We start from the raw sequence: 27,564 nt of genomic DNA, 5'->3' as shown, positions 1-27,564 counted from the left end.
AATGAGTTTAAATGAGTAAATTGTTAATTAAACATTTTTTTAAAGGTCTATCTTAATTTACCTATGTCTCATATATGTAAATAAATAGGAAATGTTTGTTTAATGAGTTGTAGTTATTTATTTTTCTTGCAAGATCTTGTTTAAATTCAAGTTAACATATAGTGTAGTAGTAGTTTCAGGGGCAGAATTTAGTGATTCATTACTTGCGTGGAGTTGTGGTTATTTCTTACTGCTTTAAATAATAATCCGAAGAATTTATTACTTTCTAAAATGAAGTATGAAAGATACTGATAGTAACAATACTTTTCCCAGCACTATTATTCACTGTTTAATGATTAGTGCTGTTTGTGAATTAATAACAAGGCTTTCATTTTGATTTGCCATCTTAGTTGGCATCAATATAATCTTTTTAAATAGCATAACAGTTAAGAGCACAGGTATGGAGTGAAACTGACCTGGGTTGGAATCTCCATCCTGCCACTTACTAGCTATGTGATTTGGGCAAGTTACTGAATTTTAAGCTTTAATGCCCTCATCAAATGGAGATAATAATACCTGCCTCACAGGGTTGCTGTAACTTATTTTTTGCTTAGCACATGTGCTTAGAGCTTTAGTAGTAACTACTGTTCATAATTTATATCAGTTTTAGGGTTTATGGAGCTGAATTCCTAAGAAAATGAATTTTAGCACAAGGCAAATGTTACTTTTTTTAAAATGAATTTTCACAATATTGTTTTATTGAATATAGCCCCTTAATCTAATTATGAAAGCTTTCGTTTTTGTAGTCTTGTTTTTTTTCCCTTACTGTGCTACTCTGATTTTTCTATTTTAATAGAACTTCACGTTCTTAAGAATGAGACAGAACTTAGGAAAAGTCTGCTTTTGTTTTCTGAGATATTAACAAGGTGTTCATACAAAGAAATTGACGTTTCTGAAGATAATTTTATCTTGTTATTCCAGGGTAAAACTCATTCCCAGCTCATAATAATTGATCGTGGCTTTGATCCTGTGTCCACTGTCCTGCATGAACTGACCTTTCAGGCAATGGCATATGATCTACTGCCAATTGAGAATGATACATACAAGCAAGTATAACTTGAAGGGCATATAAGGGGCATATACAAACAGGATATATAGGATATGAGCATTTAATGATTCGTGTAGGCACCAGATATTGAAAGCCCCTGTAATTTGATATTCAGAAACTTTATCATCCTCTTACCCTATAATCAGAACGTATTAAAAATATCTTGACCTTGTAAGTTAATGGGTAATTTGACTGCTTTGAAGCTTCTTTTGGTATGGTTGCTTCCTTAACTATGTCTATAACAAAGCTACATTTAAACAGGTGGAATTTGGACTTTTTGCTTATGTTAAGAGTAAGTACCAGGCCCATGACTATATTTATTGAAGTGGAAACCATATTCAAACTTGTTAGGCTGTTAGGCTATAATTATTCTGAATCACACACACAAAAGTATCTATGTGTGTGTCTTGTCAATATAATGTATTTAAGAAGATTAGAAGACTAGAAAACTGAATAGGATAACTATTGAGAATAGGCATAATGTTACTAATTTGGTATCTCTTGACTTAACTCTGATATAAGCATATTTACTTTAAAAGTAATGCCAAATAGAGAGCTAAATGAAAAGTGAAATAACTTTTCTATCAAGGAACCATTTTACTGTATTATTGTGAATCATTATGAGTGCATATAGGTGTACATACATCTATATATTTACATGTCGATATCATAATCCCTTAAGTCCAAATTGGCATTTTTCATCTATGATTTACTGTTTAAGAATAGTGGTGAAAAGGAAAATTAGTCAGTTTTCTGAAATTTTATGTTTAAATTAATTTAGTAATTTTAATAGATGAAAGGATCTTTTTTCTACTGTATGTATTGTATTTATGTATTTTCTCTTGTATGTTTATTTGCATTCTGGTCAAATCCTGTCTTCTGAATTTTTCTCTGTGTAGTTTATATTAATGTCTGGTGACATAGAGAAATCAGTATTGCTATTTTTTCTAATACAAAAGTAGTTTCAAGCAGTTTATTCAGAATTTTCAGAAGAGATACTATTTATCTCTCTTGTCCTTTAGGTCTCCAAACCTGCATTGCTCAAGAGATTTAGAAAAAAATTAAACTAAAAAAAAAAAAAGAAAGAAAAAGAAAAAAAGAATTAAACTGATGGACGCAAAATCCTTTGGTTCCAGACTGTAGACATACATATCAGACATTTCTAACCTACTATTTAAAGTATTTATCTCTCGGGGCGCCTGGGTGGCTCAGTCGGTTAAAACGTCCCAACTGTTGATTTCAGCTCAGGTCAGATCAGGCCCCATTTTGGGGTCCGCTCTGGGTGTGGAGCCTGCTTTAAGATTCTCTCCCTCTTTTTGCCCCTCCCTCTCCAAAAATAAATAAATAAATAAATAAATAAAATATTAATCTCCCTTCAAGCCCCTCATTGCAATGGCTCTGTGCTGGGCATGGAACCTACTTTAAAAAAAAAATTATCTCCCTAGGTTTGCTGGCAAGGAAAGTAAGTTTAATTTTTTTAAGAGTAAGGGAGAGACTTATTAAAAAAAAAAAAAGCCAGCAATACTCCCTATTATGAATCAGCAAAGTCCAGAGATAAGATGGAAGCTTGAACTCCCTATGGTTTGTGCTCCATTACAATTGTTAATTGGAAACATTACAAAGCAGGAAATTCTGAGTATCCATATTCTATTTTTTATCTTGGTGATCTCTTTAAATGTACTCTTAAAATGGAGTTGTCATCATCTTTTAGTATTGTTAGGCTTGCTGCCTTAATCTTTGTGTATAAATCAAAGGTTAAAGATGTTATGTAAGTACAAAGTGGCATTTTTAAATGGCAAATGGGCTGCTTCTGTCCTTAGTGTGTTCTGGTTAAGCACAGTCATTCTACATTTGGCTATCTGCACTTAAGACTGCATAGGTAAATGGTTTTATAGGTGGGGCCTGTAATTTTGGGAGTTAGGAAAGTGATTGTACTCATACAGTAGAAATCTACATTTATTGTCTGTAATCTAGAGTTGGGAAAGTTCAAAGCTGTCCTTCCTAATCTTGGCTCAGGAAATTGAGAGTTGCAGGGGTGATTGAATCTCCCTAGCTCCACAGATGGAAGGAGGCTATCTGCATAAAAAGAGAAGGGAGAGTCGGGGCGCCTGGGTGGCTCAGTTGGTTAAGCGACTGCCTTCGGCTCAGGTCATGATCCTGGAGTCCCGGGATCGAGCCCCGCATCGGGCTCCCTGCTCGGCGGAGAGTCTGCTTCTCCCTCTGGCCCTCTTCCCTCTCACGTGCTCCCTCTCTCTCTCTCTCAAATAAATAAATAAATCTTTAAAAAAAAAAAAAAAAGAAGGGAGAAATTACATTTGGGGAGGCAGTCAGGAAGCCCATTTTGAATAATTTCATGAACCCTTGATAGATGAAAAGATCTTTTTTCTACTGTATGTATTGTATTTATGAATAATGAATTGCTTCTTACGTCAGTAGTACTCATGAAAGCAATCACAATTTTTTATGACTACATTTGTTTTCTCATTTCCTTTCCTATTCGTCAAAGGACGTGTGGTTGTAGGATTAGGGAAGAATATAGAAACAGGTGATACATGTTTATGAATTTATTTACTTGGATACATGTTTATGAAAATGTTAACTCTGAAACACCTTCAGTATTTAATAGGCTACATTGGAGGTGACATTTCTGTTCTTCACTTAATGAGTGTTTGATAGTTGTGCTGATGAACACATCAAAATAGTATTTTAAGCAATTAGAAGACGTTGTTAATATAAATTTAGTCTTGTTCTTAGAGTTGATTGTAGAATGTTGAATTTTTGTTCCATAAAATAACATTTTGCTGAGCTAAACCCTAACATTTGAAAGCAAAAACGTCTTGGTAGACATAGCACTTTGATTTTTAATGTAAGGATAGCAAGCAGTATGCCTTAATCAAAGTAGGTATTCATTATCATCCTAAAATACTGGGTTGAATGTATGTATTGTTTAATTTCTTGAGTTGTGTCTTAAAATTATTGATTGTAAAAATGTTTCTTCTACTTTTGGTGGGGGATAATCCAAAAGATTTATATTTCTGTCTACTTGTAGATACAAAACAGATGGGAAAGAAAAGGAGGCAATCCTTGAAGAAGATGATGACCTCTGGGTCAGAATTCGACATCGGCATATTGCAGTTGTATTAGAGTATGTGAACCCATTTTAATTTTTATTCCATATTTTTTAAGCACTAAGTACATGAAAGTAAATTTTATAATCTTAGAATATTTCTGTAAAGAGTAACACCTCAGAAACCTAAAGAATTTTCTTAAATTTGACAGGGAAATTCCCAAACTAATGAAGGAAATTTCATCAACGAAGAAAGCAACAGAAGGAAAGGTAAGACTTTTATTTAACACTCAAAATAATGATGGTGAATTTTAAAATGTGTTAAAATTTTTATTTTATCTTTTTAATATTCCATTTTGGGAAATTTATAACATACACAAAAGTAGAGAAAATGAACTCCCATGTACCCATTATCTAGTCCCAACAATTTTGTCTCTCTTGCTTCATTGAGTTTATTTTTAAAAAGCCATTTAGCCAATGTCATCAGTGCATTTTTGCTAGATTTTTTTTATTTCAAGGTGTAATTTACCTAAGTGCACAAATCTTAAGTGAGTACTGAGTAAGTATTTTATATATATATTTGGAACCACCACCTAAATCAAGATAGAGAACATTTCCATCATTCCAAAATATTACACAATAATATCATCTGTGAATAAAGAAAATTTAGCCTGATCCTTTCCAATCTTTATACATTTTAAAATAGTTTTCTTAGTAGTTAATATTTCCTAGCTCTATAATGTAGAATAGAATTGATGATAGAGGATATCCTTGTCACATTCCCCCAGGAGAAACATGTTTGATATTATACCATTGAGTGTTGTGTTAGACTTAGGTTATTTTAGATACATCCTTTTTTTTCTTTTTCTTTTTTTTCTGAGAGAGAGAGAGAGAGCACAAGGGTGGGCGGGGTAGGCAGAGGGCAAGGGAGAGAGAGAATCCCAAGTAGGCTCCACACCCAGAGTGGAGCCCAGTGCAGGGCTCCATCACATGACCCTGAGATCATGATGTGAACCGAAATCAAGAGTTGGATGCTCAACTGACTGAGCCACCCAGGCGCCCCTTGATACATCCTTTATCTGGATTACCCCTTCTATTCTTAATTTGCAAAACAGGTTGTGGTTTTGGTTTTTGTAATCAGAATAGGTGTTGGATTTCATCACATGCATCTATTGAAATTATTTTTTTTCTCCTTTTTTCTGTTAATATGATAACAAACCAACCATACATTCCCGGAATAAGTTGCACTGGTCTTGATGCATTATCCTTTTCCTATATCACTGAATCTCTTTGCTAATATTTTGCTTAGGATATTTGATTCCAGGTTTATGAGAAATAAGTCCCTGTAATATTCCTTTTTTTTTTTTTAAGACTTTATTTATTTAGAGGCATGTGCAAGCGGGGGAGGGGCAGAAGGAGAGGAAGAATCTCAAGCAGACTCTGCACTGAGCTCGAGGAGCCCAACTCGGGGCTTGATCTCACAACCTTGAGATCATGACCTAAGCTAAAATAGAGTCAGGTGCTCAACCAACTGAGCCACCCAGGCACCCCAAAATGTATCATTATTATAGTCTACCTTAAAGTAGACTATAATTTTCCATGTCCTGAATAATTCAACCTTATAACAGTTTAGCTGCATTTACCCCCTTCATCTTTTGTGCTATTGTTGTTATATATTTTACTCAACATGTGTTTATAAACTTAAGATGTTATTTTTGGGGGCGCCTGGGTGGCTCAGTTGCTGAATACTTTTTTTTCAGGTTGTTGGCAATTATGAATAAAGCCACTATAAAACATTCAGGTTGTGTGTAAACAGATGTTTTCATTCACTTGGGTAAATAATTAAGAGTGGGATTGCTGGAGGGCACTTGGGTGGCTCAGTCTGTTAAGCGTCTGCCTTCAGCTCAGGCCATAATCACGGAACCCTGGGATCGAGCCCCACGTTGGGCTCCCTGCTCAGCGAGGAGCCTCCTTCTCTCTCTACCTCTTCCCTTCGCTTGTGTGCTCTCTCTGTCTCTCAAATAAATTGATAAAATCTTTGGAAAAAAAAAAGGATTGCTGGATTATATAGTAAAATGTATGTTTAACTTTATAAAAAAATTCCATACTGTTGTGGCTATACCATATTACAGTCCCACCAGCAATGTAGGAGAATCACTGTATTTTTAATTTCTTTATCTTTTTTTTTTGTATTTTTAATTTCTAATATTGCATTTAGTTCTAAGACATTGAAGTTTTAAAATAAATTCTAATTTTCTGTTAAAATACTCTATCTTTTTATCCATGTATTCCATCTTTCCCTGTTTTCTTTAACATAAATGTGTTATTTTTTAATTTCTTGTCTGTTAACTTCCAACATCTAGATTGTCTTGGGTCAACCTCTTTTTTTTTTTTTAATTCCAGTATAGTTAACATACAGTGTTATATTAGTTTCAGGTATAAAATATAGTGAGTCGACAGTTCCATACATTACTCAGTGTTCGTCATGATAAGTACATTCTTAATCCCCATCACCTATTTCACCCATCCCCCTACCCACCTACCCTTTTGTAACCATCAGTTTGTTCCCTGTAGTTAAGAGTCTGCTTTTTGGTTTGTCTCTTTTATTCTCTGTTCATTTGTTTTGTTTCTTAGATTCCACATGAGTGAAATCCATATGGTATTTGTCTTTTTCTGACTGACTTATTTCACTAGCATTAGACTCTCTGGATCCATCCATGTTGTTGCAAATGGCAAGATGTCATTCTTTTTTATGTCTGAATAATATTCCGTTGTGTATATATACCACATCTTCTTTGTCTTGGGTCTGCGTTTATTGACTTATTTTATAACTTTGGTATTGACCACTTTTTTCTGTCTTACATGACCAGTAATATTTTAGTGTATGTTAGACATCGCAGATAACATATTGCAGAGGCACTAGATGATGTTCTCTCTGCAAAGAGTATTGATTTCTGTTCTGGCAGGCATTTAATTTGCTGATAAATAACCTTAATTCTGTTGAGACTTCATGCCAGGTGTTGTTATGGTGAGTGTATTTTCCTTTTGCACTTGGTCCAAAGACAGTCCTAGTACTGAATGTCTGGGATATTCACTTGGCACTCTCTTCTTTGGATCAAAGAATACCAGTATTTTCTTAGCACTAAGACCCCTCTGAAATCTCTGTCTAGCATTTAGCCACCCAGCAGTTGTTCCATGCTAGGCCTTTAAGAGTTTTGCCCTTTACACACGCAGCCAGGGATCCAAAGGCAATACCTCTTTGAGTTTTATCTTTGAATTATGTTGCGACTGACTGGCTCTTTCTCTCTAGCACCTTGCCCCCCAGACCCTACCTCACCAGCCCCAAACTCTGATCTCTTTTTCCTCTGCCCAGAGAGACTAGTGCTTTTTACTTGAATTCTACTTCCTTTCACTGTGTTTTGGAAAGTGTCCCAGGGAAAAGCCAGGGTGAGTGCAAGGATCACCTGTGCTTTCTTTTGCTCAAGTATCTTAGCTGTGAGCTCTTTTTCTTATCCATTGCCTGAGAACTGTTGGCTTATTTATTTTGTCCAGTTCTGTTTTTGTTTATGGGGGGAGAATAATTTTGATATCGGCTACTTTATTGTGACTGAAACTGAAAGTCTCTTGGATTTATTTTTTTTTAATTTGCCAAATATTTAGAAAACTAGCAATAAAACTACAGGATTTAAAAAATTGTTATATAGAGGGGCGCCTGGGTGACACAGTCAATTAAGCGTCCGATTCTTGGTTTTAGCTCAGGTCGTGATCTCAGGGTCATGAGATTGAGCCCTACTTCGCGCTCCACACTCAGCATGGAATCTGCTTAAGACTCTCCCTCTGCCCCCCACCTCTGGGCATGCACTCGCATGTGCTCTCTCAAATAAATAAAATAAATCTTTAAAAAAATAAGAAACTACAAAAATTGTTATATAGAATACCTGAATTATAAGTTTGCTTTAAAAATGTTTGACTTTTTTTTCTAGACATCGCTTAGTGCTCTTGCCCAATTGATGAAAAAGATGCCTCATTTCCGTAAACAGATTACTAAGGTAAGCAGTATTGTATATGAGATACTTTATCATTTTTAGTTTATTAGTCCTTCCAGTTCTATAGTGAGGTTTAGTAGTGGGTGTCATGGAATACTTGGTGTTAGTTATCCTCTAAAATTTTACTCTAGGTCTGAGAAATATTCCAAAAATCTAAGCTTCTCAATAGTGTTCTCTGTATGTAATCTAGATTCATCCAAATCCAGCGTTAGCTTTTTATATCTTTGTCTTCAATAGCCAGAGAATTTTGTATTTATCAACTTAATAAGAAAATTCAACATTGTATTAACCAGCAGTTGTTATTCTACTTGGTTCTTTAATAGTTACATCTTAGTAGTTAAGAGCAGTTAAGCGTGTTGGCAGGTAAACTATTCTTTTTGCTGTATCAGTCTTTCCTATGAGTCATTATCTAAATAGTCTTAACTCATTTTTTATCGTACAGCACCCTAATCAAGAACCAATAATAGGGGCGCCTGGGTGGCTCAGTCGTTAAGCGTCTGCCTTCAGCTCAGGTCATGATCCCAGGGTCCTGGGATCGAGCCCCACATCAGGCTCCCTGCTCCGCAGGAAGCCTGCTTCTCCCTCCCCCACCCCCCCGCTTGTGTTCCCTCCCTCGCTGTGTCTCTCTGTCAAATATAAATAAAATCTTTAAGAAAAAAAAAAAAAACCAATAATATAAATCCAAAAACTTTTTTCTGCTGGACTTTCAGGACTTAGCTTTTTATTTTTCTAACCTTTTTCAGTACTCTTAAACATATATTCAGCCCTTCTATTTTTTGCTGTCTGTTGATTATTCCCTGTAGACCATGTTAATTCTCACTTTTTCCTTTTTCTTGAGCTACTTTCCTTGCTTTACATGGTACCTCCTTTCCACCTCAGCTCATAATTTCCTTCAGGCCTATCTCACAAGTTTAATACTATCAGTTGCACAAAAAGAAATTAAAATGATTTAAGCGATTGATTTCTTTTGTTTTTCAGCAAGTTGTCCATCTTAACTTAGCAGAAGATTGCATGAATAAATTCAAGCCTAATATAGAAAAGCTCTGCAAAAGTGAACAGGTATGTGCAGAGTAAGAAGTACTATATCATCATAAATTTTCGGATTGAACTTTGTAAGGTGCACTAAATCGCAGAATCTCTCTTAGAAGGGGGCTCAACTAGGCAGTATTTAAATATATAACTCCCAGAGCACCTGGGTGGCTCAGTCAGTTAAGCATCTGACTTTTTATCTCAGCTCAGGTCTTGATCTCTGCAGGGTCGAGTTCAAGCCCCATGTTGGGCTCCACACTGAGCATGGAGCTTACTTAAGAAATAAAAATAAATACATCACTTCCCACCAACATTATCAGGTAGCTATCGTATCATAATAAGCCGTCCCTCCTAATCTGTGATTGTACATATTTGGTTAAATGTGGTAATTTTAGTGTTTGGAACATTATTTCAGAGTAGCTCTATCATCAGGCCTTTCTGAGTAGGTGCAACATTTAATGCAGCATCCTGCAGCATACTGCATTGGCACATTTAACTTGTTTTAGAGCCCCCCCCCCGCCCCGTAATGTCATAAATGTTTAGACCAGTGGTAAGAGAAATAGAATGCAAGCCCTATGTAGTTTTATTTATTTATTTATTTTGAGACAGAGAGCAAGAGAGTTTGAGCAGGGGAAGGGCAGAGGGAGAGGGAGAGAGAATCTTAAGCTATAGGGTCTCAATCCCATGACCTTGAGACCATGACCTGAGCCCAGATCAAGAGTCTGAAGCTTCACCAACTGAGCCACCTAGGCACCCCAAGCCATATGTAATTTTAAATATTACAGTATAGCTGACTCTTGAACGAGGATCGGGGTACTGACCCCCCCACAGTAAAATATCCATGTCTAACTTTTGACTCCCCCACACTAATAACCTTCTGTTGACCAGAAGCCTTACTGATAACATAAACAGTTGATTAACACACATTTTGTATGTTATATGTATTATACTATATTCTTATAGTAATGTAAGCTAGAGAAAATGAAATGTTTCTAAAAAAAATCATAAGGAAGAGAAAATACATTTAAAGTACTGTGCTGTATTTATTGAAAAAAATCCATGTATAAGTGGATCCACACACTTCAAACCTGTGCTACTCAAGGGTCAATTGTAGTCACATAAAAAGGTAAAAAGAAACAAAGGTGGTTAATTTTAATAATACATTTGACTTAATGCTTTCAAAACTTTAGCATTTCAACATGTAATCAATATAAAAATTGTTAGTGAAATAATTTACATTCCTTTTTTTTTTCAAGATTTTATTTATTTATTTGACAGAGCGAGAGATAACGAGAGCAGGAACACAAGCAGGGGGAGTGGGAGAGGGAGAAGCAGGCTTCCCGCTGAGCAGGGAGCCCGATGGGGGGCTCGATCCCAGAACCCTGGGATCATGACCTGAGCTGAAGGCAGACGCTTAATGACTGAGCCACCCCTGTGCCCTAATTTACATTCCTTTTTCACACCAAGTCTTCAAGAAATCTGGTGTTTTCACTTATAAGCACATCTTAATTCAGGCTAGCCACATTTCAAGTGCTCATTAGCCACATGTAGCTCAGGGCTACCATATTAGCATAGGTTTAGGTTAATGATTTTCTCTCTGAATTATTTTTTGACTTTTTATATTTTGTACAATCGGTAGTTTACAATTGATGCCTACATTTGAAGTATCATCAGTGTTACATTAAAATTTGGCAAGATTTAAGGTATTTTTTTAAAGATTTTATTTTATTTATTTATTTTTAAAGATTTTATTTATTTGAGAGAGAGAGCACATGAGAGGGGGGAGGGTCAGAGGGAGAAGCAGACTCCCTGCCGAGCAGGGAGCCCGACGTGGGACTCGATCCAGGGACTCCAGGATCATGACCTGAGCCGAAGGCAGTCGCTCAACCAACTGAGCCACCCAGGCGCCCTTAAAGATTTTATTTTTAAGTAATCTCTACACCCAACGTGGGGCTTGAATTTACGACCCTGAGATCAAGAGTCACATGCTGTACTGACTGAGCCAGCCAGACGCCCCAGAATTTAAGATACTTTTAACTGAAAAGTGAATTTGGATTATAGGCCACTGACTATATTTAATTGTCATTAAGGACCTGGCACTTGGAACTGATGCAGAAGGACAGAAGGTGAAAGATTCTATGCGAGTACTTCTTCCAGTTCTACTCAACAAAAATCATGATAATTATGATAAAATAAGAGCGATTCTACTTTACATCTTCAGTATTAATGGTAATAGAGACTTTATTTTCATCAATATATTAAAACCCTCAGTTCTAAAATCACTGTATAATAAGTAATTTACTATTGATCATAAGAGAGTCTTAGAAAATTCAAAGGTAGTAGCTGACGTTGGGTAAGAATGTAAGGAATGTGAGGAAAAACAGGACATTGGGAGAAGACCCGAAGGGTATATAATTAAACATTTGCTTTTTCTTTAATAAGCTTTATTCATGGGTACAACCTGAAACCTATACATGATTGTGGTAGCAATTGTGTGACTGTGCACTCGTATTTTTATCTAAGGAACTACAGAAGAAAATTTGGACAGGTTGATCCAGAATGTAAAGATAGAAAATGACAGCGACATGATCCGTAACTGGAGTTACCTTGGTGTTCCCATTGTCCCCCCAGTAAGAAATCTTACATTCAGTATATATTCGTATCTGTACGTATGTGGTTGTTTGCATTAAATATGTTTTCTTATATGGGAATCCACATAGTCTTCTTAATTTCACTGTATAGATTTGGTAAGTAAAAAATTTTTAATTTTGTTTTCTTTTCCATAAATGAGTAATTTAGACAAATACATTTTTCTAGTGAATTTATATCTTATATCTTCTGTTGTAATTTGCTCTTTATGCTTTTCTCTATGATTCCCTTTATAGCAAATTTTGAAAGAACTCTTTAGAATCTCTCTTTCCCATCAAGTTTTATAGCACTTTTGAGTAAATATATTTTCTAATACTGTTATACATTTTATCATTCGAGCACAAAATATGGTGAATTTATGTGACCCCATCTATTCAGATTTTTTGAGTAAGCATTTCCACTCTTAGTTTTTTGTTTTTTGGGGGTTTTTTTAAGATTTTATTTATTTATTTGAGATAAAGAGGAAGCATGAGTGAGGGAACAGGGAAAGAGGGAGAAGCAGACTCCCCACTGAGCAGGGAGCCCAACATGGGGCTTGATCCTAGGACCCTGAGATCATGACCTGAGCCGAAAGTAGACACTTAACTGACTGAGCCACCCAGGTGCCCCCTCCACTCTTAGTTTTAAGTCAAATACAACATAGTATTTGCTGTAATTTAAATATTTTTTAAAGAAAATGTAATAAGAGAATCTTACTAAATAAAATTACAGGTTTTAAATTTTTTTCCTCTATTTGTATTAGTCTCAACAAAGCAAACCATTAAGAAAGGATAGGTCTACAGAAGAAACTTTTCAACTCTCTCGATGGACACCTTTTATCAAAGATATTTTGGAGGTAAAGTTCATTAAATTTTACTTAAACCTTAAGTGCCTTTCTGTAGAGTATTCTTTACTTTCTGTATGTTTATCTGTCAGTCTGAGCATATCTATTGGTCAGGAATGTATGCAGTACTGGGAGGGTTCACAAAAGAAGGCTGTATCAGGGGTCAAAGGCAGAAAGGAAATTTGAAGATTCTTTCCGTGTAGGTCTCAAATAAACTTACACACTGACTGCCTCAAAATAAATGAAAGTAAGCATACATAACTGCCTTATGGGAAAAAAAAAACTTGTTTTAAATAACTATATGTAGCAGAAGTATAATTTATTTGAATGAAAGTTCAACAAAACAACATTTGCATATGACCACTGTTAGAAAGTGTTAGACTCCAGTATTCTTGGAAAAGTATTTGTGTTATTAAATTGTAAATTGTAAACTATAGTTTGCTATTCTGTCCAACAGATGGTTTATGCCCTTAGTACTGTTTGCTTTTAGAAATTAATATTCAATTATGGGAAATTAGAAAATGAACTGTAAAAATTGTATTATGAGCAATAAAATCATGACATTGGTTCTTCAATTATAATAATATAGTTTCATTTATTCCAGTTTTCCTTTGACTTAAACCCTTTTCTGCTTTGCTTTGGGAGCTAAATGTGTGCAATTTATGATTTTCCTGTTTTGCTTGGCTAATTTTATGTCATTCACACATTCTTAATCATAGATGAAAAGTTTAAAGAATCTAGACTTTGTTTTCTACAACATAAGATTTTTTTCCCTACCCATAACAAGGATGTAGCTAAGTAGTCTTTCTTGGATAGTACTTTTAAAATAAGAATTGACTTCCTGAACCCTGTAACAAGGATTTGCATATTAATTTTAAAAAAAGAAAATCCAGTTTTGGCCCAGTGGCATTCCACGGCCTTCAGGATTTCTCCTGAAACTTGATTTCTTTGCTTCTTACAGTTTTAATGAAATATTCTTGGACTACTACTACTAAGTACCTTGTGCTCATTCCTTAGGCCCACTTATTAATACCTTTTATACTACTGTGCTGTAAAGCAGTGGTCTCCAAACTGTTTTAATCATGCGTACTTAACCATAAAAATTGTGAACGTGAGCTTGTAGTATATGATTATTTACAAACTGTGTATTACTGTACTGGGGAAGCATAATCTTTATATATAGCACATCCTGTACACATAAGTATATCATAAAATGTAACCCTAAAATAGAAAATTTTTTTAAACAAAAAGGAAAACTTCTCTCATCCCATTGGATTGTTTTGATTACCCCTAGGTCAGGGATGCAAATCCTATTTTAGAGCCACTGCAATGAAGGGCAAGGTGAACTCTCCAATAGCCTAAGAGGTATGTCAGGACTAGGATGGGTATTTAGAAACCCTGAGCACTCTAGAGATTAAGGTCTCTGCAGTCCTTAAACCAATATGGAGACCCTCCAAATGAAGAAATGTAGACATTCAGTAAATATTGGTTTAATAAGAAAGTAAGGGATTGCATTAATTTTTGAAGCAAGTGAAGTTTTATAAGTTTCAGAGAGAGGGCTAACCTTATTTTATTAAATATTTACATAGCTTAGGCTCCTTAATTGTAAACACAAGTTTTGAGTCTTATGCAAAATATACAAATTTTAAAAATCCTAGAATGTACATTTTTTTAATGGTGTTAATTCTTTTCTTCCCTAGGATGCCATTGATAATAGATTAGATTCAAAAGAATGGCCATATTGTTCCCAGTATCCAGCAGTATGGAATGGCTCAGGAGCTGTAAGGTAAAACCTATCAATTGAAATTGTCAGTATGATATTGCAGACTAATAATTGAAATGGTACAGAAGGAACTCTTATACTGGCAACTCTCCTGGAGGCATAGTCACTTAAAAGGCAGTGTTTCTTTAACTGCAACCTATTTTAAATGAGTCCAAGGAAGCAGTATGAAAATGTACTTTATCATAAAAAAATGAGTGCCCTACCTTATGCAGGGGTGTCAACTCCCAGTCCCTCCCTACTTTGCACAGTACCAAGGCTTCATTAAATGGGTAAACACCCAAGTCTTGTTTGCTAAGATTAGACTAACTCTCCACAAGGCAGACCAAGCCTCAACTCAGTTTACCACTCTAGTTTTTTAGCTTCCTCTTTATTGCTAGCCTTTGGAGATTTCTCTTATTTGTTTACTTTCACTGTGCTTTTAAAAAGAAGTTCACTCTTAAAAATGAAACAAGATGAAACCAGAGAGGGAGACAAACCATAAGAGACTCTTAAGCATAGGAAACAAATGGAGGGTTGCTGGAGGGGACAGGGGTGGAAGGTTGGGGTAACTGGATGATGGACATTGGGGAGGGTATGTGTTGTAATGAGCACTGGGTATTATGTAAGACTGATGAATCACAGACCTATACCCCAAACAAATAATACATTATATGTTAATTAATTGAATTTAAATTTTAAAAAATTTTTAAATAAATAAGGAGTGAAAAAAAGTTCACTCTTATTTTAACCAAAGCTTCTAGGTGCTTTCTAGAGTGAGATTTTCAGAATCTAGGGCTTTAATTATTATTTTTATATCTATCAGAATGTAAAACACTAGCACAACATCTTATACATGTATGTGAAACAAATTAAATATAATCCCATTGTCCTAAAATTGCTATTCAGAAATTTAAAAATTGTTAGTCACATAATTGTTTAAGCAGTATTATCCTTTTTTTTGTTGTTCTTACTCTATTTCTCTTCTGTTTTTCTTTTGGAAAAAAAAATTTTTTTTAAGATTTATTTATTTTAGAGAAAGAGAGTGTGTGTGTGCAAGAGCGGGGATAGAGGCAGAGGGAAAGAATCTCAAGCAGACTCCCCACTGAGCACAGAGCTGACACAGGGCTTGATCTCGTAACCCTGAGATCATGACCTGAGCCGAAATCGAGTTGGATACTCAACCATCTGGGCCACCTAGGTGCCCCCTTGAAATAGTTTTTAAACCAAAATTGCACTTTTAGAATCTCCTTGATTTGTTTTATATGGGAATCATGAGTGTATCTTATTCCTGTTTCATCTTTCAAAACCAGTTACTGATTCTCTTTACTTTCTTCCTATTGTTTACTCCCTCATCATTTCTTAAGATGGCAGATGGAGATTATCTAGACAAGAACATTATTAAAAGTTTACCATGGGATCCTACATTTCAGGGTCTTAGAGGTCCTCTAGAAAGAACATGGTTTCCAAAATGGGTAACAAGATGATTTGGGGGGGGATATTTATTTTTACCTGAAAAAGGGAGAAATTAAACTTTATTAATAGACACCAGTATACATATCTAATTTATAAACTAATATATATTTTTAATAGAAGTACATAAATTTTTATTTTGAAATATTTACTTTTCACATAAAAGCTCAAAATTTTTTACCAGTCGACTGTGAGATCAAAAAGTGATTCCTATGATCTTGAGCAGTGCTACCCCATAGAACTTTCTTTCAGTAATGGAAATGTCATGTATCTGCCCTCTCCAATATGAGTCAGTAGCCACGTGGAGCTGTTGAGCACTTGATATGTGGCTAGTGTGACTGCGTTTTTAATTTTAATTAATTTAAATTTAAATAGCCTCATGTAGCTAGTGGCTGCTGTATTAGACAATGCTGATCTAGAGCATCTGGGGGAGGAAATGATAGAAACATTAGCTATTATTTATTGAGTGCTTCCTTGGTACCAGATTCCATGCTTCGTGTATCCTCTGCATTATTTCATTTAATCCTGAAAACAACCCTTGACTATTAGAGAGAGGTTCAGTAACTTGCCGAAAGTCTTACTGAATTAGAAAGAAGCAGAATCAGAGTTGTAACCAGGTCTCTTTTTTAACAGCTTTATTGAGGTATAATTGACTTAATAGCACTATATGTATATGTTTAAGATCTACAACTTGGTGTTTTGATACATGTACATTGTAAAATGATCATCACAAGCTAATTAATATATCCATCACCTCCACAAACTTACCATTTTCTTTCTTCTGTGTGTGTGTGGTGAGAAGGCTTAATTTAATAATTTAAGATGTACTCTTTTAGCAGATTTCAAGCATACGATACAATTTTTGGTAACTGTAGTCACCATGCAGTACATTAGATCTCCAGAATTAATTCATCTTGTATAACTGAAACTTTGTGTCCTTTGACCAACACTACCTCATTTCCCCTCCCCGCCCAGCCCCTGGCAACCAACATTCTATTCTCTGCCTTATGAATTTGACTGTTTCAGATGCCACATAGAAGTAAGATCATGCAGTGTTTGTCTTTCTGAGTCCAATGTAATTTCACTTAGCATAATGTCCTTCAGGTTCATCCATGTTGTTGCACTTAGCAGAATTTCCTTCTTTTTTAAATTTTTATTTAATTTTTATTTTTTTAAAAGATTTTATTTATTTATTTGAGAGAGCGTGCAAGCACAGGGGAGGGGGAGGGGTAGAGGGAGAGGGGAAAGCAGATTCCCCACTGAGCAGGGAGCCCACCTCAGGGCTCAGTTCCAGGGCCCTGAGATCATGACCTGAGCCATAAGCAGACGTTAAACTGACTGAGCCACCCAGGCACCCCTTTCCTTCTTTTTTTTTTAAAGGCTGAATAATATTCCACTGCATATATACACTACATTTTCTTTATCCATGTCTCCACCAATGGACATTTAAATGTTGTCCGTGTTTTGGCTATTGTGAATAATGCTGCAGTGAACACAGGAATGCACATATGTCTTCAGTACCTCCTACCGTCCTACCTCAGTGAGTTTCAGCATGGGATATCCTGGTACCACATCAGCTCCAAATCCGGTGCTTCTCTCCCTGTACCTATAAAATAGAGCTGACACTCTTTTATTTCATATGAAGAAATAACATACTTGAGAAGTCTATGACTTTCTGAAGTTAAAAAAATGGGAGTGACACTGAAACAAGAGGGTTTTAAAGACTTCAGAAAGTCATAGACTTTTGGGGCACCTGGGTGCCTCCGTTAAGCGTCTGACTCTTGGTTTTGGCTCAGGTCATGATCTCAGGGTCCTGGGATCAAGCCCCATGTTGGGCTCTGTGCTCAGCATGGAGTCTGCTTGAGTTTCTTTCTCCCCCTCCCTCTACTCCTCCCCCTTACACACTCATCTCTCTAAAATAAATCTTTAAAAAAATGGTAAGTCATAGACTTTTCAGGTATATAGAGTAAAAGTGCTGAACTAGGTTATGAGTGATTTGTCCAAACTCTCTATTAGATCAAAATTAAACTTGAAGTGGGGCTGTCCTACCTAACCTGTCTTGGTTCTCCAGTCATACCATAGTTAAGTCCTTTCCATAAAATCAGGGTAATTGCTGCCAGATTTGAGTTTGCTTGAGTTAGGCTTTTTAAAAACTCTACAAGCACTATGGCTTTGGAAATGTTTTTAACATGTTTGTGTATGTTTATTTTTTAGTGCTCGCCAGAAACCCAGAACTAATTACTTAGAGGACCGAAAAAATGGGTCAAAGCTGATTGTTTTTGTAATCGGAGGAATTACATACTCTGAAATGCGTTGTGCTTATGAAGTTTCTCAGGCACATAAATCCTGTGAAGTTATTATTGGTAAGACATGTTTTCCTCTTTTCAATTTTTTTTAAGCAAACTAAATGCAAAACTTTATGTTGAAAGTTACATGTAGGTCTAAATTGTTGAGTGCAAAAAAACTTACTAATCATAGTGTGTTTTATCTGATGTACTAGAGTTTTTTCCTGGTTGACTTTTTTGATAATTTGATTTTTAAAGATTCTGATTTTGAGGGAATAAGCTTCAAAATATTTTATTATTTAGATATTATTAAAAATGTCCTTTAAAACATTATATTCCAGACTTGCCCTTATTATTAAATAATTTTTGAGACATAAATACATTTCGACTACAGAAGTACTTTGAATGTTTTTGTGGATGTGAACCTGACATTGGCAAGTCCTATATGGAATTTAGTTTTAAGAACTTCAGTCAAAGCCACTGATACGGAAACTCTCCTCCTTTATGGAATGCAACATTTGTACACCAGCTGTAGATCTGCAGCACAGCTTAATGATCCTGTGACTGAGCAGCGATTCTTCTGCCACAGGGATAGTAGCGTCCAGTTTTGATCGTCAGCGTATCAATGTATTGCACAGAGTAGACAAAGTACTAGCAGTGGTTTACTGAGCGTGCTGTGCAATGAAGAGGAGGGCCTGAAATACTGTGGTATAGGCAGATGCCAGGAATGTGTCCTGTAGAAATTTTGTTAAATTGCCCCAAGCTGTGGCACTTTGCAAATTTGAGGGACAGAGCAATATACTTAGCCAATTAAGTTCTGGCCTCTGAAATTTTATCTTTTCTCCTACCAGGTTCTACGCATATTTTAACACCCAGAAAGCTTTTGGATGATATAAAGATGCTAAATAAACCCAAGGATAAAGTCTCCTTTATTAAGGATGAATAATGTGTTTTTTTGTGGTTTTTTTTGGAGATTCTTATTAACATGTTCAACTAAAATAAATCAAGACAAGGTTGCTATCATGTAATTTAAACAATGTAAATATTTTATGGAATAATGATTTTTCAAATCTATTTCTTAAGGGACTTCATGGTTACATATCATTGGGTTTGCCATTTTTAATAATTTAAATGGTGTTGCTGCTTTGTAGATGATGAGCAGAAATGTTAAAATGCTTTCTAAAAGGAAACTTTTCACCTTTGGAACTGAATATATTAGAATTGTGGGTAATTCTTCACAACTACCTACGTACATACTAATTACTTAGCAGATACTTATCTGTCTTACGCTCAAGTATAGTTTTTTGGGAAAGAACTGATTTTAAATGAAAAGGCTGTAAAAGTAAAAACTGTGTGTATGTCATGATTTTCTCTAAGTGGAGTTTTTCAATTGAAATTAATAATTTCTTCTATGTGTAAAATCATTGTCATTAATAGAAATAGAATAATTTCACAGGGTATACTGTCTTCCCAGATACTTCTAAAGAACAGTTTTATATAATTTCAAAATCATGTATGTTTAAAGTAGAAAACCAAAAATAAGTGTGAATATTCTAAGAGAAAATAAATGTATAGTTACAAAAGTTATCTTTTTGGGGGCAGGGGAGGAAGGGGAAGTTGGGAAGTTTAAAAGTTCTAAATCAGAGAGTTACAAAAAAGAAAAAGAATGCACCATAATCTTCCCACCAAGATAGCCCCTGTTGACTTTTTATAAAAACAATGTAATATTTGTATAAGGTTGGATAATAAAAGGATATGTCTGCACATGCGTTACACAAAGGGAATGTGTTCATTTCAAATCTCTCCTTTTACCTGGCCTCATAGTGGCCTCATAATTTTATATATTACTCATCTTCAGAGTTTTGCTCTTCTATATAATGCTGCATTGTTTGGGTACATACCTTTGCAAACACACACAAATACTTCTATAATATCTTCTAGCAATGGTATAGCTGGTCAGAGTATTTGTGCATTTAAATATAGTTGACTTTTGAACAACATGGGTTTAGCTTACCCCTGCCCCCCAGCCCCAACCATGCAGTCGAAAATCTGTTGAGAAACTGTTTACTCCTCAAAAACTTTACTAATAGCATACTGTTGACCAGAAGCCTTACTGAAAACATAAAGTCGGTTAACACAAATTTTGTGTTGTATGTATTATTTATTATATTCTTACAATAAAGTGGGAGAAAAAATGTTAAGAAAATACATTTACAGTATTGTACTATATTTGTCCAAAAAATCTGTGTAAGTGGACCTGTGCAGTTCAAACCCGTGTTGTCCAAGAGTCAACATGTTGATAGATACCACCATTTTAAATTTTTATGTAGATAAACCCATCACTTTTCCTTTTTGGTTTCTGAATTATATGTTGTACTTAGAAATAACCTTTTACAACCAAAACGATAAATTCATTGTTTCTTCTAGAACATTTCAATAGGTTCATTTTATTTTTACAGGTAATTCATCCATCTGGAATTGACTTTAGTGTGACAGTGTATGCCAGGTATTGTCTCTTAGCCCTTGGCATTATGTCCCATGCCTCCCCATCTCATACCAGAGGGGATGAAAGGCTAAAAATGAAGTTTTGCAGACTCAAAGATAAGCAGGGTTCAGAACTGATTAGGTTCTGCCGGTGATTGGCGTTTGGTCAAGATTTGGAAGGCAGAGACCATCTGCCATGCTGTACTAGTGGACAAGCAAGCTCCGGCCACCTGAAGTTGTTTGTAGCAACTAGACGCCGTGTCTCAGCGTCTGTCACCTGCTGCATGGGCTTGAGGCAGTGCTGGTGGCTGCAACGGCGCTGACTTCCTGTACCCTGCGCCCCCGAAGATGACACAGCCCGAGTCTAAAAGCTGTGTTGGCCCCCAGTTTCTGCCCCTTCAGCTTTTTCTCTGAGTTTTTAAAAAAGATCCGGGCGCCTGGGTGGCTCAGTTGGTTAAGCGACTGCCTTCGGCTCAGGTCATGATCCTGGAGTCCCTGGATCGAGTCCCACATCGGGCTCCCTGCTCGGCGGGGAGTTTGCTTCGCCCTCTGACCCTCACCCGCCTCATGTACTCTCTCTCTCTCTCTCATTCTCGCTCTCTCAAATAAATAAATCTTTAAAAAAAAAAAAAGATAGTATTTATTTATTTATTTGAAAGAGACCGAGAACAAGCAGGGGGAGGGGCAGAGGGAGAAGCAGACTCCCCGCTGAGCGCAGAACCCAACACCGGGCTCAATCTCAAGACCCCAGAGATCATGACCTGAGCCGAAGTCAGATGTTTAACCGAGCGAGCCACCCAGGCGCCCCTTTTTCTCTGATTTTTAAGGACCTGTGTTCATTTCTATTCTTTGAAATACCTGCGGATTTTCTTTTCCTACAGTGAACCCTGACTGATACAGTATTTAACAGGGATCCAGCTTTCTTCCTAAACAGCCAGATATTGTGCAGATTTCATTGGGTAATCCCTCTTTCCCCGTCTAGTCTGAAATACTACCTTTATCATAGACTAAATTTATATTTGTATTTTGGTCTATTTCTGAATTCTCTTTTATTGACCTATAGTTCATATGTCTTTTTCCCTATTTTAATTCATGCTATATTTTATTTTAAAAAATTTTTAGGGGTGCCTGGGTGGCTAGTTCGTTAAGTGTCTCATCAGCCTTTGGCTCAGGTCATGATCCCAGGGTCCTGGGATTGAGCCCCGGCCCGGGCTCCCTGCTCAGCGGGGAGCCTGCTTCTCCCTCTCCCTCTCCCTGACGCTCCCCACTGCTTGTGCTCTTTTTTTCTCTCTCTGTCAAATAAATAAAATATTTTTTTTTAAAAAGTCTAAAAAATAATTTTAAGCTCCATGCCACACGTGGGGCTTGCACTCATGACCTCAAGATCAAGAGTGGCATGCTTCACCAACTGAGTCAGCCAGACACCCCTAATTCGTGCTATATTTTAATGTGTGACAGATATAATCTCCACTCACACCTAAGTCACTTATTTTTCAGAGATTTTCTAACTATTACATTTTTCTAAATGAACTTTAGTATCATTTTGTTAATACCAAAACTTATTTTGGTATTTTCATTAGGTTTGCAATACATTTATAGGTTAATTTAAGAGGCATTGACAGCCCGGGGCTCCTAGGTGGCTCAGTCGGTTAAGCATCTGCCTTCGGCTCAGGTCATGATCCCAGGGTCCTGGGATCGAGTCCCATATTGGGCTCCCTGCTCAGCAGGGAGTCTGCTTCTCCCTCTGCCCCTCACCCTGCTCACTTTCTCTCTCAAATAAATAGATAAAATCTCTAAAAAAATTGACAGCTCTATAATATTGAAACTTGAAATTCAGGAATATAGAATGTCTTTTTATTTACCTAAATCTTTATGACCTTCAAAACCTTTATTTTCTTCATATAGGTACTGCAGTTGCCATATCTGTCTTCTGTGGTCCCATATGAATTGGATCTTTTACCTTATTTTCAAACATCTTTTATATAGGAATGTTATTTTTTGATATATTAATTTCATAACTTGCTAGTTTACTAGGTAGTGATAACAAAATAATAATATGCAGGTGCTTACTTAGAGCTTTATATGTGCCAGGCAGTGTTTCAAAGTGCTTATATTACCTCATTTAATCTTCTTACTTAATCCTGTGAGGATAGGCACTATTATCATCATCATCTTCATTCGAAAGCCGAGAAAACTAGGGCACAAAAAGGTTATGTAATTTAACCTGGGTGTGCGTGTGGAGACGAAAGGCTTGTCTCTCTTCATGCATCGAACATGGGAACAGTTCATTGCCAGTGAAAGGGTTGGTTTTTGGTGTCTGCGTTTTATCGGAGGCCCTTGTATACCTTGGTTACTGTCTGTCCAGAGTTAGTATGTATGTGGAACAGAGATTTACACTGATCCAGTGCCCTGTGACAGGTGGAACCAAGGGTGTGGTGGCAGCACGCACTGGCCCATTCAGTCACTTAACACCTCACTGATGACTTTGTCCTATCACAGTGACGTGAGATCCCGTGAGGCCTCCACCCTACATATACTTTAGGCTTAGAATTAGATCGTCTTTCCTAAATCTCTTGCTGAATTTGAAGACCTAAGTTGTCATCTCACATAAATTCCTGGTATAAACTGATTCCACCTCCAGAATTAGCAATTACGGATTCTGATAAGACCCCGAAAAAGATATTTTGCTGTTAGAACGAACTGAAGCCATTTATTCGCTATCTCGGAAGCCCCTGCTTGCTTCCTGTTGAAATGCGCTTGGTTTATAAAGTATAGTGGATTCACATTGTTCAGCCATATTCACAAAAAAATAAAAATATCAGCCGTTCACAAAGACACAAAAATTCTTGGATTTGAGCCGCAAAGGTCCAGATCCTGACAGTTTATTTTGTAAGATGTGATGCCCCCATAACTCAGGTATTTGTAACCCTTTGTGAATTGTCAGGTTGCAGGCAGTTTTCTTTTAAAAATCAAAGGAGCAACAAAGTCTTCATCCCACAGTAAAATTTCTACTACCAAAACAACATTTTGAGTATTAAAAATAAACATATTCAAGGGCGCCTGGGTGGCTCAGTTGGTTGAGCGACTGCCTTCGGCTCAGGTCATGATCCTGGAGTCCCGGGATTGAGTCCCGAATCGGGCTCCCTGCTCGGCAGGGAGTCTGCTTCTCCCTCTGGCCCTCCCCCCTCTCATGTGCTCTCTCTCACTCTCTCTCTCAAATAAATAAATCAAATCTTAAAAAAAAAAAATAAAAAATAAAAATAAACATATTCAAATTTAGTATGAATTAGGTCTATTTTAAATCCTTAACCGTAAGATTACAGTTGAAAGGAGTGATTAAAAGATGAGTTTTCATTTGTATAATCGAATAAAGTGGATGGCTAGGACTTTTTTTTTTTTAAAGAGTTAAAAGCACTGCCCCTCATCCTGCTTCTTGCTCCTGGCAGCCTCAAGCCACCGGAGCACCGCTACCTGTTGGAAGTACACAGAAAGAGGCCTCTGGACGGCGGATGCTGCCATCCCCCTGCTCTCAGCAATGGTGAGCCCCTTGACTCAGCATTAGAAATACAATTACTTTTCGCTAATGAACTTGTTTTTCTGGTCTGTTACTGCAGCAGAATTAGAAGAGAGATCTGTCAAAATTTGCACAAAGAAGGGAGGAGACAGCCAAGGCTACAGGATCAGTAAACATAAAGTTATCTTTGTAAATCAGAGCCTAGCACTTTTCCAGAAAATCTTAAGGACATTGCCCTGTTTCTGTTTCTTGGATTAAGCACGTTGCAGTGATGGTTCATGATAATCCTCAATCATTAAGGAAATGTAAAATTACATTTAGGATCTAGTTTAATAAAGCAGAGATGAGCCATATTTTTAAATAAATGATTATAATAGTTAATGTTTCTCTAAAGGTTAGTGGAGGGTTTAGGAACATTCATTTATGGTGGTCCTTTCTAACCTGGGTTCCGTGGGTTTGCTTTAGGTGTCCATGAACTTTTAAAAATTGTGTGTGTTCTTATATCCCTTTTCCCTGCAAGAGGGGACCATGGGGGAGGGAGACTCCATAGCTTTCTTCAGTTTCTCAAAGACGGTTGAACCCAGAAAAGATTAAGAACTAATGAATCATACGAGAACCCTTCAAGCCAGGGAAGTGTAATTTTAAACTTGGGGACAGGATAGTGATGCTTGGCACACAAAGCAGGTTTTCAACTTGTGATTAAATTTAGGTAAGTGATGAATCTAGAAGCCTCTTAGCATATACACAGTTAAAGCTCCCTTTTTTTCCTCTTAAAATGCTACTACCACGGACGCCTGGGTGGTTCAGTTGGTTAAGCGTCTGCCTTTGGCTCAGGTTGTGATCCCAGAATCCTGGGATCGAGCCCCACATCCGGCTCCCTGCTCAGCGGGAAGCCTGCTTCTCCCTCTCCTACTCCCCCTGCTTGTGTTCCCTCTCTCACAATGTCTATCAAATAAATCTTAAAAAAAAAATAAAAATGCTACTACCAGTCTTCACTCTCTACCTTATGGTGCCAAGACTTAAAGTACCAAGTACCTTCAGCCACAAAGTCAGAGACATCTTCAGCCTGGCCTCTGCTTTATCTCTTCTAAGGCACCCTAAACCAATTTCCAAGCCCCAAAGTTAAATATTAATAGCCCATTCTCCAGCCAGCTAGACAAATAGCAGCTGCCTTGGCCACAAGAATCTTCAAAGTGGGAATGGATTCAACTCTCTTTACCACTGAGCAAAGCTCTGGGGGTTGGGAAACCATTTGTTGACTGTTTTGAGTAAATAGAGACCTCAGGAAGCAGGGAAAGAGCCAATCATGTGCTGCTCTGTCATTAAAGAGGTTATAAAGCAGTCTTAAAGAAGCAAATCAAAATCTTGTTCTGACATTCTACATGAAGTGCTATACATTTAGTTAATCCCCAGTACATAGTTTTAGTGAATTGTCTTCACTTTGTCCCAAATTCATTAATCTAGGACTAACATTTTTGCATCTGACTTCAAGAGATCTTCATGTAATTTATATTATAAACATATTGTAAGAATTTCATACCATACAGAAAGTAAAAGTAAAGATTCTTCCTTCCCTGAACGATGCCCAGTTTCCATTTCCTGGAGGTCCACTGAATATTTTTGTGTATCGTTCCAGAAAATACGTATGCCCTTTGAAAAACATACACAAATGAGGTCACACTACATATATTATTAGTTGTCTTGCCTTTTTTCACTATCTTGCAAGATTATCCACCTCATTTTTTTCCAGTGGTGCAGAGCACTAACTGGATGCCTGTCGTTATTTATGAATCCCCACAGAGTATTAGATCGTTCCACTTGGGGGCTCTTTCCCTCAGTGCTCCAGTGGCCACCCATGTGTAATACGATGGCCTATTGTGTGAGTCACCTATGAAGTAATTGCTAAGAGTGGGGTTTCTGCTCAGAAGGCAAGTGCTTTTACATTTGTAGGATTTGATACCAAGTTGCCTTCCCACCAGGTTATACCAATTTACACTTCCATCCCCAGGGTACAAGAGCACCTGTCACCCCCAGCCTCACTGACACTGGCTTTTCTAAACTTTAGTTTTTGCCATACTTACAGGCAAAGGTATAGTTTGGTTCTATCCTTTTTTTTTTTTTTTAAGTAATCTCTACACCCAAGGTGGGGCTCGAACTCTTGACCCTGAGGTCAAGAGTCGCATGCTCTTCCCATGGAGTCAGCCAGGCACTCCTAGTTTATTGCTTTGATTTCTTTTATTATGAGTTAGGAATAACAGATTTATTTTAAAATAAATACTTGTTGATTTCAATTTTAAGAATCGGGGTCCATTGTTTTTTCCTTTTAAGCACTTGGTGCCCCCCCATTTCTTACAGTTTTGGTATTTTCTCTAGAAAGTCACCTTCCTAAATGGTATAAGATACTTTTGGGGGGAAGATGAGTTTTCTTTGCATTTCTCTTTTTTTTAAAGTCCTCGGTTGCCTTGGGTCGAACTAGTATTTCAGTTGATTCCTCCATCTCTGTACTTTGGCAAGATTTTCTGCAATAGTTCTAATCATTCGATCAGTAGTGTCTTTCAAAATGGTTGCTGTCCTCAGGGCATGATCCAAAGACGAGTTTAAAATCTACAGAGGAAAAGTCCACACATTTTGTTTAAAGTTACTGTTTCTGTTAATTGGGTTATCTCATTATTAAACATTGCAAGGTGGAATTTTTGGAGTATTCTTTTCCCACCCAGTCTGTTCCTGTTTTTGACAGTTGGTTTCCTAGGAAACCAGTCTGAGATGGAATATATTTTTTAGGGAAAGGGACAGAAAAAAAAAAAGACCCAACACATGACCAATGAGTGTGAATCAGAGGGTGAGATCAGCAACCTGCCAGGCTGTTGCCCTGCCACAGAGGAAGAGATCTGTGAGAAAGAAGGCAAGCTCTTTGGGGGTTGTCGAAGGGGACGGAGGAGTCATAACCCCTGAGAGGGCACCCAGGGGGATTAGTGCTTGCGTTGGAAGCATTTGAAAGTGGCCTGGGATTTGACTGGAAAATTGGGAACCAAGCAGTTCTAACCCCAGTGTCACTGGAACAGACTTGGGAGCGGCTGGAAACAGTCTCTGCTGCCTTCACTCCTGGCCCAAGGGATCCTGTAGCCAAGGCACCACCCACAAAACACTTTCTCCAGGAAATTTCCCTTGGAACCAATTTAGGAATAATACAAACCATGTGGCTGCTCAGGCTGTGTGTCTCTGTGTTAGTGCTGAGCACAAATTGTGTTTAGCGGAGCATTTTCTGGTGCCCCCATACTGTAATAATTTAAAAGGTTTTGTGGTCAAGACCATACTTACAAGCTGCAAGGATTCTAGAATGTTTTTGTT

At 36.9% G+C, this 27,564-nt stretch overlaps 2 protein-coding genes across 8 annotated transcripts in view; one reads left to right on the top strand and one right to left on the bottom strand.

Annotated features, from left to right (window-relative positions):
• STXBP3 (syntaxin binding protein 3) overlaps positions 1-27,564 on the top strand; it is an 86,535-nt gene that overhangs the window by 45,857 nt on the left and 13,114 nt on the right. For 2 of the 7 annotated variants that reach the window (XR_004681540.1, XR_004681541.1), the window contains exons 9-20: positions 961-1,085; positions 4,137-4,232; positions 4,367-4,424; positions 8,138-8,203; positions 9,179-9,259; positions 11,320-11,458; positions 11,753-11,859; positions 12,621-12,713; positions 14,402-14,487; positions 18,148-18,296; positions 20,678-20,724; positions 24,149-24,240. Coding sequence is in view for 5 of the 7 variants with exons in the window: in XM_035017878.1 (XP_034873769.1) it covers positions 961-1,085; positions 4,137-4,232; positions 4,367-4,424; positions 8,138-8,203; positions 9,179-9,259; positions 11,320-11,458; positions 11,753-11,859; positions 12,621-12,713; positions 14,402-14,487; positions 18,148-18,296; positions 19,070-19,164 (1,095 nt within the window). In the remaining 2 variants the exon portion in view is untranslated. Of the gene's footprint in view, positions 1-960; positions 1,086-4,136; positions 4,233-4,366; positions 4,425-8,137; positions 8,204-9,178; positions 9,260-11,319; positions 11,459-11,752; positions 11,860-12,620; positions 12,714-14,401; positions 14,488-18,147; positions 18,297-19,069; positions 19,999-20,677; positions 20,725-24,148; positions 24,687-27,564 lie in introns of those variants that run through there. The other 5 variants (XM_035017883.1, XM_035017882.1, XM_035017879.1 and 2 more) reach the window with 4 other exon arrangements.
• The window catches only part of AKNAD1 (AKNA domain containing 1), a 55,741-nt gene continuing 54,694 nt past the window's right edge, over positions 26,518-27,564 (bottom strand). Inside the window, exon 14 of the mRNA XM_035020279.1 lies at positions 26,518-26,820. Coding sequence (XP_034876170.1) covers positions 26,689-26,820 — 132 coding nt within the window. The 3' untranslated portion in view covers positions 26,518-26,688. The remainder of the gene's footprint in view (positions 26,821-27,564) is intronic.

This window comes from Mirounga leonina, unplaced genomic scaffold (assembly GCF_011800145.1).
Source record: "Mirounga leonina isolate KUSES-001 unplaced genomic scaffold, KU_Mleo_1.0 Mir_173, whole genome shotgun sequence".
In the NCBI taxonomy this organism is placed as follows: Eukaryota; Metazoa; Chordata; class Mammalia; order Carnivora; family Phocidae; genus Mirounga; species Mirounga leonina.
Note: the sequence above shows the minus strand (reverse complement) of the source record. Positions and strands in the feature narration are given on the sequence as shown.